This window comes from Giraffa tippelskirchi, chromosome 11 (genome assembly GCF_054371585.1).
Source record: "Giraffa tippelskirchi isolate mGirTip1 chromosome 11, T2T-mGirTip1v1.2.pri, whole genome shotgun sequence".
NCBI classification, from domain to species: Eukaryota; Metazoa; Chordata; class Mammalia; order Artiodactyla; family Giraffidae; genus Giraffa; species Giraffa tippelskirchi.
In genome coordinates this window covers 98,908,529-98,922,346 of record NC_137285.1, presented here as the reverse complement: position 1 = coordinate 98,922,346, position 13,818 = coordinate 98,908,529, and the positions used below count along the sequence as shown (strand labels likewise).

General features: G+C 42.7%; 1 protein-coding gene across 40 annotated transcripts in view; it reads right to left on the bottom strand.

The window, feature by feature from the left end:
• Window positions 1-13,818, bottom strand: part of TTC12 (tetratricopeptide repeat domain 12) — a 50,239-nt gene that overhangs the window by 14,778 nt on the left and 21,643 nt on the right. For 32 of the 40 annotated variants that reach the window (XM_081545212.1, XM_081545182.1, XM_081545208.1 and 29 more), the window contains 6 exons: window positions 11,652-11,723; window positions 6,393-6,453; window positions 5,783-5,971; window positions 4,040-4,109; window positions 3,188-3,276; window positions 948-1,116 (listed from right to left, as the gene is read on the bottom strand). In XM_081545212.1, the coding sequence (XP_081401338.1) occupies window positions 948-1,116; window positions 3,188-3,276; window positions 4,040-4,109; window positions 5,783-5,971; window positions 6,393-6,453; window positions 11,652-11,723 (650 nt within the window). The remainder of the gene's footprint in view (window positions 1-947; window positions 1,117-3,187; window positions 3,277-4,039; window positions 4,110-5,782; window positions 5,972-6,392; window positions 6,454-11,651; window positions 11,724-13,818) is intronic. The other 8 variants (XM_081545189.1, XM_081545198.1, XM_081545176.1 and 5 more) reach the window with 1 other exon arrangement.

Sequence of the window (13,818 nt, the reverse complement as noted above, 5' to 3'; positions counted from 1 at the left end):
CCTGGAGAATCCCATGGACAGAGGGGCCTGGCGGGCTACAGTCTATGGGTTTGCAAGAGTTGGATACGACTGAGCACACACACAGACATGATCACAGCTACTATTTCTTTTAGATTGAACCACATGAAATTGCCAACATGCAACCTTTTCTTGACATAAAGAGTGGCAATTTCATATATTCAAACTAATAATCTATAGATGGAAAAGCACCAGGCAGAATCACTATGGCTCATTAAAAAAAAAAAAAAAGTCTACTTAGGAAAGAGGCACATTCCATTCCTATCACCTGTAGCCTTGAAAAGACCTCCATGCAACAGTACTTGAGATGTGTTGTATTTATTTATACCCTACTCACTCCAGAAAGGATTTAAGGATAAGTAAAATCAGATAGCATCACTTGAAACAGGAATAAATGAAGAAAAGTAAGAACAGGAGCAGAGTGGAGCCAAGACTGAGGTTAAAAGAGCAGAGGCAAATGGCTTGTTTTACAGGTAGGTTCCAAATCTGGTTTTGTAAGTGCTGCCATATTTACATGGTCTGCAGTGTCTGTTCCCTGGTGGCCCAGTGGTTAAGACTCATGCAGGGGGCCCAGGTTCGATCCCCGGCCAGGGAACTTGATCTGACATGCCGCAACTAAAGAGTCTGCATGCCTCAACCAAAGATCCTGTCTGCCACAACTAAGGCCTGGTGCAACCAGATAAACCTGTGAAAAGAAAGAAAGAAAGCTCAGAAGTGACACTGCCCATGGTAGTAAGTTCAGACAGGAGTTTGTCCTGGAGGTCCTTAAGAGGGAGTGTTCCTCTCAAAGGCTCCTTCTGTTTTTTAATCCTTAATCTGGTCGGCTGGCCCCTCTCACGTCAGAGATGTGGGAAAGGGGACAGGTCTTAATGTGGCAGGAGAAACCTGAGATGCCGCAGGGACGCTCCTGCCCGCAGGCTGAGCCTTACCGGATCAGGTCAAGGTGGCCGATGATCAGGTTCTGTCCATTCTCCGTCTGGGCAAGCTGCAGCAGCAGGGCCAGGCTCTGCTGCCGGATGGCCGGGACCTTGGAGGCCAGGAGGGAGGGCAGAAGCCAGCCCATGTCCGGGCACAGCACAAGCAGGCGCTGGTTCTCCTCTGCAAAACACAGGGCACGTCGGCCTCATGCAGACCACGACAGTCTCACGGGCTCCATCTTCCCTCCTCTAAATGAGAAACCCAACCCTTCTCCAGGAGGCAGGATAATGAAGCTGAGCATGGATTCTAGAACCAGACTGTTGAGTCTGAATGACCAGGAAATGACCTTAGCCAAGTTATCAACCCCTCAGCTTCCTCTCTAGTGGAATGAGGAAGAGGACCAATGTAACAGAGTTGTCATGATGATGAAATGAGTTAGTACGTGATGGTGTGGAGAACAGGGACTGGCACATACATATATATTAGCTAGTATCATTGTTCTTGCCAAAGGCTCCGTGGTGGACGGTATCCGGAAATGTGAAGAAAGGGAAAGAAATCAGCTTAATGGTGAAAGAGCTTTAGACCATCGATTTTCATCTAATGGCCAAAGCAACCATCTGAGTTCTTTCTAGAAAACTAGAATGACCACATGAGAACATTAATGAATGAAGCACGCTACCCTTCCTGGTCTGTGAACTATTTCCAGGGTGGTGGCATTGGATATGCCCTCTCCTCCTTTCACCCGGTTCATCTTCTAACCCAGTGCATGAATTTATCTGAAAGCAGGCAGAGGGATACAGGCTGGAATAGGAGGCTAAGCTCTGAAACAGAGCACAGTTTGTTTCGATTATAGAAAAAATGGAAAGTAACTCACTGTGAACAACTCAAATAACACAAAATGTGCACACAGCTGAAAATAAACGTTGCTTCTCTGTAACCTCCTCCAGGTAAGCCCTTTCCCTAAGGGGGAGCTAGTATTCATATGAATAATGTTAAAATATAATACATCCTTCCCATAATTGGCTTTTCTCTCCAGTCAGCACTATATCACAGACCTATTTCCATGCCTTTAGTTTTAAGCATTCCTTTGTTCTATTTAAAACTGTCTCTGTATTTATTGAATTGGATACACCAAGATTCCATTCACCCGAGACAGAGCATTTACGTCCTAAGTTGTGTCTGACAGTATTTTTCCAGCTGTTAAAAAAGATGTGACCCCAAGATTCACAGAAACCAAAGTAGGGTGCAGACTGAGGAAGTGGGGCTGTACAGATGGAGACAGGCCCCATTCAGACTGAGGAAACACCTGGTCACCAAGTCCATCTTCTTAACCTCAGGCAAGGGGATCTACACAAACACCCCCCAGAGCCCACGCAGCGTCCCGACAAGTAGCAAGGCACCTTGATAAGGATGTTAGTCTGAGCATAATTCCCTTCATGGAAGAGGCCCCCTGATTCTCTACAACCTAAGATTTCTAGAATTTAAGGTGATTCCTCCACTCTACTAAATGAATAAAAAAAACTAGATTCTCTCATATTCAGCATTTAACCATTTACAGGCTACATTCATAAGCTCCCTCACTGACTTTCCACGAGAACCCATGCATGGGAGACACAGCTATCACTATTCCCATTTTCACTGTTTTGTGTTCAACATCAAACATTTTCCCTCATTTGAAAACACACATTTTTTTGTTTAATGAGAGAAGCACCTAAAATTTTTATTTACATTGAGGTCACTGAAGTGACGACTGTATAACAAGTTAGCAAACCCAAGGAGATGCTAATATGTAAAAAGGGAAGAGTTGGGTAAATAAAATCCCCCAAGCATGTCACTGTCTCAATATTAAGCACTCAGTATTAATCAGTGTCACAAGAGGCCATCAGGGATGGCTGTAAATCTCATGATACTGAAATGGGTACTATGGTCAGCAAAAAGGAGCATTATTTTTCAGCACAGAAAAGGAAAAACTCTACCTGCCCCACTGCCAATGCATGAAGTGAAGCTACTTGTCTGCAAAGAGCAGGGCAAGTATCCGCATGATGAGACGTGATGCCGACCGTGACCTTGCCCGCCGTGGAGGCAGCTATGAGGGTGCAGCACAAGTCTGTATGCTTTTTTCAGGAGACGGTCTAGACCTCCACTCTCCAGGGCCTGTCCCAGGGAACAATCATGCCTGTACCCGCCCCTGCCCTGTAACTCTCCCATTTCCAGGGCACTGATGATGACTGATGGTGGTTCCCGGGCTTACCGTTCTCGCTGCACACTGCCTGCCAGAGTCTGAGAACAGATAAGCACACCGTCTCTTCCACGGCATCTTCTCCTGCTGTACAAAAGCACCTACAGTGGGCAAGGGAGAGACATATTAAAATTGCAGTCTTGATCTTCCTTTCAGTTGGTTTCATTTCACCTCCAGACTCCTCAAATGTGGCTTTAAGCAGGTCACCAGGACGGAGGGACTGCTAAGCCCTGAATTGAGGTCCAGGACAAGGATGCAGCTGAGGAAGCTGGGGCTGCTTGGAGGGAAGACAGTGAGCCAGGGGCCAGGGTGATGGCTGCACCAGACCAGCGAACTGTTCACAGGCCTCCTCACACCTTCAAATGTGTGCTAGTGACTCCAACTCGTGTCTTGTCCTAATCCCCAGAAATTGCATCAGAACAACTGAAGTACAAAATAAAATTAAAAGACATTTAGCAAACTATCTCCTGCCATATGAGTCTTTCTTCAGATGAAATTATAAATGGCATCAGCCAGGACCCAGTGGATCTCATTTCCTGAAATGATCAGCAAATTCCAAAAGAGGAAAAGAACAAAGAGCCATCTCGCAAAAACTTGTGGGAAACCAGCAAGAATGGTCACTTCTCTGACTTTGAAGGGTTTGGAGGAACCCTGGCAAGTTTTGCTAATGTTTCTCTCTCTGCAGTTGTTAACTATGGTTTAACTCAAACTGCTCACAGTTCAAGGGTGTTCACATGGCACCCAGTATCGACTGAAAGTAGTACCATCTACCATCACACTGCTTGTGTACTGAGTGTCTGATTACAGAAGAAATGGTTGTCTTTCCTTGCTTTGAGGCCAGGCTGTCTTTACAAGCATCCCTACCTTCTTATGACCTCATTCTCACTGATGATACTGAATCCATTTCTTGTTCTGAATAAAGTTTGTTCTGTACCTGAAACGAATTCGGAGAAAACCACATCATGAGAATCCTGAACTGTCTGCCTGAACCATCTAGCTGTCACAGAGCCAGATGATAACAGAAACCCAATATGGAATGTCTAGGTCACCAAACTCACAGTTTGGGCAGAAACTAATGCCTCCCATTCTGAAACCTACACCTGTCATCAGCCACTTGCTACCACAGTAAGAGGGACATCCTGTTCACAGGAGAGCTGGGTCCGGGTGGCCCTGTGAGTGATCTGACAACTCCTCATTTTGTAAGCTTTAGACAGTCTCCAGGAGCCGCTTAACCTCCTGGAAGAAATGGCATATCCATCTGTTCTTAAATGTTTATTTCAAAGCTGTTTCCAGGCTCTAGAGAGGAACTGATGATCTTCAAGAAACTACTGCAGGGGTGTTTGAGCACCCTCCACTGTACACTAAAGAGAAGTTAGACTCCATCCCTTTGTACAAACAAACAACATTCTGGCACTGAGAAACAAGGAAGGTTTCAGTCCTGGGATTAGTGATTACAGGAACTGGTAAAAGAGAGCAGCATGAGTCTCATTAGCAGGAGGATAGCTGATGTTTGCTTTGAAATTCTTTTCACATCCTAAGAAACTGTTAAGTGTGACTGGGATGAACTTCATGGTTTATCTTACAAAATTCTGTCTTCCATTCCTCTATAGTTGGGGGGAGATATGTGGGGATAACACAGGGTGTTTGGGGGTATATATGGGGTATGTGGGGCTTCCCTGGTAGCTCAGCTGGTAAAGAATCCGCCTGCAATGCAGGAGACCCTGGTTCGATTCCTGGGTTGGGAAGATCCTCTGGAGAAGGGATAGGCTACCCACTCCATTATTTTGGGGCTTCCCTGGTGGTTCAGACAGTAAAGAATCTGCCTGTAATGCAGGAGACCCCAGTTTGATTCCTGGGTCAGGAAGAGCCACTGTAGAAGGCATAGGCTACCCACTCCAGTATTTTTGGGCTTCCCTGCTGGTTCAAATGGTAAAGAACTCCCTGTAATGCAGGAGATCTGGGTTCGAACCCTGAGTTGGGAAGATCCCCTGGAGAAAGGAATGGCTACTCACTCCAGCATTCTAGCCTGGAGAATTCCATGGACAGAGGAGCCTGGCTGGCTACAGTCCACGGGGTCGCAAAGAGTCAGACATGACTGAGCGACTTTCACATGGGGTATGAGTGGGATATGCAAATGGTGTGTGGGTATGTGTAGCCCATGGAGAACATATGAGAGGTGAATGTGTATGGTGTGTGGATATGTGATATAAGCATATATGTTGTCTGTATCCCGCGCGCATGGAGAGTGAGTGTGTGTGTGTGTGTGTGTGTGTGTGTGTGATGTATGTGACATAAGTATACATGATGTGAGCACATGCTGTGTGTGTGCATGTTAAGTATATCAGTGGGTGTATGTGTGTTTTTTGTCGCATTGTGTGTCTGGTATTTATTGGAGGTGTGTGCAGCATCAGCAGAGGAGAGAATGGAGCTGGCTGGGGTAGGGGATATTTCTTAAGCACCCCATTTAGCACCTGCATTATAATAGATCTTCAATCAATATTTGTGGAAGGAAGGGAGGAAGGGATTCTTTGTCTCATATGGTCAGACCTCTAAACTCTGTCCCTTCATACTTGACAACATTCATGAGATCACACACTGCTGGCTTACAATCCTTCATCATCTCAGTCAGGATTTCAATCCCCCCTGCGTAGAACAAAGGGATCTGATCAGGCTTGGAAAGAGTCTCCAGAAGATTCTTGGTCGTCACGGCCGAGTTCTTTCCTGAGTCCAGTGACTCCTGGGCTTCCTTCTCTTGCAGGTCTGCTTTCTCCCGAAGATCTACCTGATTCAGGTAATCTAGCAAAACAAGGAGGAGAAGCACAGCAACATCCTAACAAGCAACTCGTGGACCAACCTTTTTCTAAAGATGGAAAGTTGAGAGGCAGAAAGCACGAGAATAATTCAAACTTGTTTTCGGCATGGAAAACTTTTAGGAAGAGTGTAGTTTCTACTCAGAATCTTAAAACATCTTGGAATCATTCAAGGACAACATCATTTGCTGTCTAGAAGGCTCGGAGGGAGGATGGTAGAGAAAAGGAGGAAAGCCAAGAACAGAGAAAGAGGAGCTGGGCAGGGTGGTTAATGAGAGGACTGGACTGTGCAGGGCCGGGCAAGGCTGTGCCCGTGGCCAAGTGCAGAGAAGGTGTGGAGGGCACCCCAGAGCCAGAGCACAGAGGGGAGGTGCAATTCAAACAAGGACGTCAGCAGGAAGTCTCACCTTTTACCTGTGTCTGCAGCTGGGGGTTTATTTCTAAGATCTTCTGATAACTCTCTCTAGACTGGAAGAAAGAAACGAGGCCATGAAGAGTGGCTAGGGGGGAGCGGTGATTATAAGAAAGGCACTGGGTACCACAGGGCTCGGCTTCTTCATTACCTCCTCCCAGCCTCCCCTGCTCCCCTCGTTGGAGGCAGGCATGGGGAATACAGTGAGCATTTGACATTTTGTTTAGGCTTCTCTGGTTCTGTGGGGCAACGGGCATTATTTCAGAATTCATTTTTAAAAATAGTGTTGTCAGATACAGTCTGTGATGGAAAATAACCACTCCTAAATTCTCATGGTTCATGGAGAGGAATAATCATAAGGTAAATGCAAAATTCAGATATGATATTTGCACTGAGAGAGAACGGGAGGCTACCTGTCAGATATGCCCACATGGAATAAGGAAATAAATGAAGCTGGAAACATTGTTGATGGAGACTTTGGAACAGGGAGAGACAACTGCCTATTTAAACATGCAGGCTGCAAAGGGCTAGTAAGGGGGCTGTTCACTGGCCACGGAAGTCAACCAGAACACCTGAGAGTGAGGAGCTCTCACTGAGGACACTGTTAGAAAGTTTCTGCAGAAGAAAGATTCTCACTAATGGGTTTAGGATGACAGGTTTAGGGCAGAGAAGAAAAGCTCAGGGAAAAAAAAAACAGTTCTCAGATATCTTAAAGGCTCAAGACTCATTTAGAAGATCAAGATTAAGAAATAAACTGGAGAAAAAAAGCATCACATTAAAACAGGGAAGAGTGTTGCAGGATATCGAACATGGTAACTGTAATAGACTGAATGTTTGGATCCTCCCAAAATTCATGTTGAAACCTAATCCCCAGTGTGATGGATCTGGATGTGTGGGCTCTGGGAGGTGACTGGGTCATGAGGTGGAGCTGTCCCCAGAGAGCTTCCTTGCTCCTGCTGGCTGCCTATGAACTAGGACACAGGCCCTCATTAGACACTGAATTTGCTGGCATCTTGATCTTGGACTTCCTAGAAGTGGGAGAAATAAACCTTTGTTGTATAAGCCACTTGGTCTATGGAACCCCAAAAGACTAAGACGATATCCCTGTTTCCAACTTCTTTTTAACCCTAGCTCTAATCTATCAGTAATTCTTGTTGACTTCACTGTCAGCATATAAGCAGAACCCCTCACTTCTCACCACCTTCATTGTCACCAACCTGGTACAAGCCATCATCATCTCTCACTTGGATAATTTGTTGCAATAGCATTCTGACTGGTTTTCTGTCCTTTTCTTACCATGTCAAGATACATTCTCAATACAGCAGAGTGATCCTTTAAAACACAAGTCAAATCATTTCGCTTCTTTACTCAAAACCTTCTGATGGTTCCCAGGGCACTCAAAATAAAAGTCCAGGTCCTTCCATAAACCTGTAGGGCCCTTGGCATCAGTCCCTCACATACTCCTACGGGCTCACCATATCTCCTCTCACCCTCCTTGCTCACTCCATTCTAACCATGTCTATCTGGACCATTCCTCCACTGTATATCCACATGGCTTCCTCACTTCATGCCCTCCTTTCCTTCAGAGAATCTTTCCCTGGCCACTCTCTATAAAACCAATCTCACCTTCACCACTTTCCAGTTTAGTTTTCTCAGGGACACTTATCACTATCTAACGTACCACATATCTACTTATTTGGTTTCTATCTTGTGACAGGTCACCCTCACTGCAAGAAAGTGAGTCAAGGATTTTGTCTTGTTTGCTACTGTATTCCTGCTGCCTAGAACAGTGCCTGGGACACAGAGAGTATGCATTAAATATTTGCTGAGTGAATTAATTATAACTGAATAAATGAATGAATAAATGAAATTTGGTGGACAGGGGATTAACATTTTCCTGTTTACTTCTCTATTATTTGACTTTATTATGATAAGTTTGTATTATTTTTGAATTAAAATCCAACAGAGAATAATTTTTAAAAAATGTACAATAGTGAGCAATTTCTTTTTAAGCATAAAATATCTTGTAAATGGAAAGACATCTCATGTTCATGGATTGGAAGCCTTAATATTGTTAAAATATTCAATGCAATTCAATGTAATCTCCATTAAAATTCCATCTGTATGAATAACATTCCATTGTATAAATATACCACATCTTTATTAGTTCATCTGTTGATGGGCATTTAGGCTGCTTACATGTCTTGGCTATTGTAAATAGTGCTACAATGAACACTGGGGTGCATGCATCTTTTCGAATTATGACTTTTCCTGGATATATGCTCAGGAATGGGATTATGGGATCATAAGGTAGCTCTATTTTTAGTGTTTTTAAGGAACCTCCACACTGTTGTCCAATTTACATTCCCATCAACAACGTAGGAGGGTTACTTTCTCTCCACACCCTCTCCAGCATTTATTATTTATATTACTCAGCCATAAAAAAGAATAAAATAATTCCATTCTCATCAACATGGACAGACCTAGATATTATCATACCAAGTGAAGTAAGCCAGGAAAAGACAAATACCATGATATTCCTTATATGTGAAATCTAAAATAACCCGACACAATGAACTTATATAGAAATAGACCTACAGACACAGGAAAAAAACTTATAGTTACCAAAGGGGAAAGGGAGAAAAGAGACAAATAAGGAATTTCAGTTCAGTTCAGTCACTCAGTTGTGTCCGACTTTTTGCGACCCCATGGACTGCAGCACGCCAGGCCTCCCTGTCCATCACCAACTCCTGGAGTCTACCCAAACTCATGTCCATTGAGTTGGTGATGACATCCAACCATCTCATCCTCTATCGTCCCTTTCGCCTCCTGCCTTCAATCTTTCCCAGCATCAGGGTCTTTTCTAAGGAGTCAGTTCTTCACACCTGGTGGCCTAAGTATTGGAGTTTCAGCTTCAGCACCAGTCCTTCCAATGAATATTCAGGACTGATTTCCTTTAGGATTGACTGGTTTGATCTTCTTGCAGTCCAAGGGACTCTCAAGAGTCTTCTCTAAAACCCCAGTTCAAAAGCATCAATTCTTTGGCACTCAGCTTTCTTTACAGTCCAACTCTCACATCCATGCACGACTACTGGAAAAATCATAGTTTTGACTAGATGGACCTTTGTCGGCAAAGTAACGTCTCTGCTTTTTAATATGCTATCTAGGATGGTCATAGCTTTTCTTCCAAGGAGCAAGCGTCTTTTAATTTCATGGCTGCAGTCACTATCTGCAGATTCTGGAGCCCAAGAAAATAAAGCCTGCCACTGTTTCCACTGTTTCCCCATCTATTTGCCAAGAAGTGATGGGACTGGATGCCATGATCTTAGTTTTTTGAATGTTGAGTTTTAAGCCAGCTTTTTCACTCTCCTCTTTCACTTTCATCAAGAGGCTCTTTAGTTCCTCTTCACTTACTGCCATAAGGGTCATGTCATCTGCGTATCCAAGGTAATTGATATTTCTCCTGGTAATCTTGATTCCAGCTTGTGCTTCATCCAGCCCGGTATTTCGCATGATGTACTCTGCATATAAGTTACTTAAGCAGGGTGACAATATACAGCCTTGACATACTCCTTTCCCAATTTGGAACTAGTCTGTTGTCCCATGTCTAGTTCTAACTGTTGCTTATTGACCTGCATACAGATTTCTCAGGAGGCCGGACAGTCACATGTAAAAGAATGAAGTTGGATCACTTCTTCACACTATATACAAAAATTAACTTGAAGTGGATCAGTGGTCTAAATACAAGTGCTAAAGCCATAAAATTCTTAGATCTTGGATTAAGCAATGGTTTCTTAGACTTGATATCAAAATTATAAGTGATCAAAGGAAAAAATTAGGTAATGTAGACTTTCATCAAAGTTAAAAAACTTTTGTGCTATGAAGTGAAAAGATAACACAGGGAATGGAAGAAAATATTTTAAAATCATTTATCTGATAAAGGACTTGTATCCAGAATTTATATTGAATATTATATTATGATAATATTTATATTACTTTATATTGAATAGCTACATAAATATAAATTTATACCAAATTGATTACATTTATATTCAATATAAAAAGACAACTTATTGATAAAATAGACAAAGGATCTGAAGAGACATTTCTCCAAAGATACATAAATGACCAATAAGCACATGAAAAGATGCTCAACATTATTAGCCATCAGAGAAATGCAAATCAAAATTATGAAATACCACTATAAGGTGGTATACTCATCAGGATGGGTATAATAAAAAAGACAAATAAATAGCAAGTGTTGTCTGGGATGTGGAGAAATTAGAAACATATACTGCTTGCAGGAATGCCAAATGATACAGCCACTCTGGAAATCACATGGGCAATTCTTCCAAAGGTTAAATACAGAGTTATCATGTGACTCATCAGTTTCATTTCTGGGTGTATAGCCAAATAGACTGTAAACATGTGTCTATACAAAAACTTGTACATGGATGTTCATAATAGCCAAAAGTGGAAATAAGTCACATGTTCAACTGATGAATAGATAAATAAAATGTGGTATATCCATACAATGGAATATTGTTCAGCAATAAAAGAAATGAAGTACTATATATACTATATATTAATATATTACAACATGGATGAAACTTGCAAACATTATGCTAAGTGAAAGAAGCCAGTCATGAAAGACCACAAATTGTATAGTTCTATTTTTATGAATAGTGTAGAGTAGGCAAATGGACAGAGACAGAAGTAGATTATCAGTTGCCTAGGGGTAAGGTGAGGGTGGGAGTGGAGGGAAGGGAAGTGACTGCTAGTGGGAGACAAAAATGTTCTAAAGTTGATTGTGCAATTCTGACAAAACACTGAAAACCACTGAGCTGTATACCTTCAATAGAGTAATCGTTTGACACCTGAATTATATCTCAATAAAGCTGCTATTACAAAATATATCTCAGTGTCTACATATATGTGCATGGTTACTTTCTGGTGATGAGATCACAAGTGAATTTTGTTTTTTCATCTTTTTGCTTATGTCTTTTCTCTCCAGAGATGCTCCTCCCAGGGCTGAACGAACACTGGGAGAAGACACTGCAGAAGAGGTTCCTATGGCAGGTGGGGCTGTACCACATGACACTCAATATCCTTCCCAACTCTAAGATGTACTGTGGAAAATACTAAAACGTGGGTTAATATCTCATCAACTTGGAGGAATGTGGTTCTCCTCTGAGACACTCTGAAGCACTGCTCCGAGATCAAACATACCACTTAAGCTTCCTCTTGCACTTACCACACTGTAGTTCTTTAGGGCTAGGTGGGCTTTTCCCATGTGGAAATACGCTTTTGTGCATTTTTCATCACACTGTATAGAAGAGAATCACTGATCAGATGTTTTGGAAGATTTGAAATTATCAGCATCAACTGCCCAGCTAATAGGGTTAGGGCAGCGCTTTGATTCTCAGGACAGACACCAGAGTTGACAATTAAGACTTTTTCTGTGCATCTGTGACCAAAATAATTGAAGCTTGCAAGGAGCCTGGATGCACAAGTAAGCTCTCTATCAAATTAATTCATGATACTCGCCAGTTTTCATTTCCATTTAATGAGACTCAACCAGGAAACAAACCAGAAACCCTTAGTTTGAAGAGCTCTTGACCCTGGTTGAACATTAGAATCACCTGGGGGTGCTTATAAAAAAATCATGACAGCCTAGATGAAACCCAAAGCAATTAAATTATATTCATGGGTAGGACCGAGGCATTGATAATTTTTTAAACTTTCCAGGTGATATAAATGTGCAACCAAGTTTGAGAACCACTGGTTTATTATAAGGTAGGAAAATTTACTCTGGGTAAACAGCTGAAGTTACTATTACATCTTAGTAAGCCTGGCAAATTCCTCCCCTGAAATAAACCACAACATATATACCAGGAACTTGCGTTTGTATCACTTATGATCAGAAAGTGAGCCCCCCTTCAAAACTTATGAAACTTATGGCTGAAACAATACTGCTTGCACAAGGGGCCCTGCACTGGCCTGCTCTGAATTACTATAACTACAGAGGGAATGACGTAGCACAAAGACATAAAGCATCCAGTTAATTCACTGAACCCCTTTTATGTGCCAGGCCTTGTGTCGGGTCAGATGCTGTCAGACAGGTATATGTACAGAGGGAGTCCAAGCTCAGGAGTCTAGAAAGTCCTGAGTGAAGCCTTATCTGCCTCTCACAAGAAGCGGCACACTGGCCAAGCCCCCCAGCTTTTCTGGGGTTCATTATCCTCATCTGCAAAGTGGAGATCATAACAGTGTTTCTCTTGGACTGCTGTGAGGAGAGAACGTGTGTAAAACAGTGCAATACCAGGTAACAGAGTGTTAGCTGCTGTTGCTGCATTTACAAGAAAAGCAATCCATTTCAGGGCAAAAAGGAAAATTTAAGAAAAGCTAAAGAATAATAGAAGGGGTAACAATAATCATTACATTTGAAGAGGCCTTTATATATGCATTTTCATGAATGTCATTTCCTGATTCCTTGCTAAGTGAATGATGGTAATAATATTAATGAATTATTTTCAGTCCTGACCATATGGTTCACATGAATGATCTTGTGTAAACCTTATAGCAACTCTATGAAGTAGATACAGTTATTACTTCCATTTCACAGATGAGGAAACCAGGGGTCAGAGAGGTTTAAGGTCACACAGACCCTAACTGGAAGAACTGGGGTTAAGATCTAGCCATGGGACTCCAGGACCCAGAGGCTTAGAAATCACACCGGATCTCCTGCAGAGAAGTGCTACAGCAATTCAGAAGGAGGAAATGCACTCTGAGGAGATATACAGTAAGTCCCCTACATAGGAACTTTCAAATTGCAAACTTTCAAAGATGCAAATGTGCATCTGGTTCCAGCAAGGAACCAGATTCTGTGCCATCAACATCAAGCGTGAGTGAAACTGCAGCTCACCCTCCGTCTCCTGTTGCTGATGATCCACCAGCTCTACCATCTCCCACCTCCTCTCCCTCCTCCAGTCAGTAACCCTTCTTGCCTGTTCACTCCTTGCCAGCCCCATACGCCAGCTGCTGTACCGTACTACTGTACTTTTCAAGGTACTGTACTCTAAGATTAAAAATGTTTTATTTTCTGTTTGTTTGCTTTTTTCACATTATTTGTATGAAATCTATTATAGTACAGTACTATATAGCCGATTGTGTCAGTTGGGTACCATGGCTAACGTTATTGGACTTAGGAACATATTGGATTTATGAATGCACTCCTGGAATGGAACTTGTTCCTACGTAGGGGACTTACTGTAGTCTAACAAAGACATACTGCATTTCAGAGGATGCCAACACAATTGCATGGAAACCTTCGGGGGTGGGGGCAGCTGAAATGCAGGCATGAGAGCCATTGGCAGGGATGAGCGTTGAACCCACGAGAGGAGACAAGAGCTTTGAAGGAG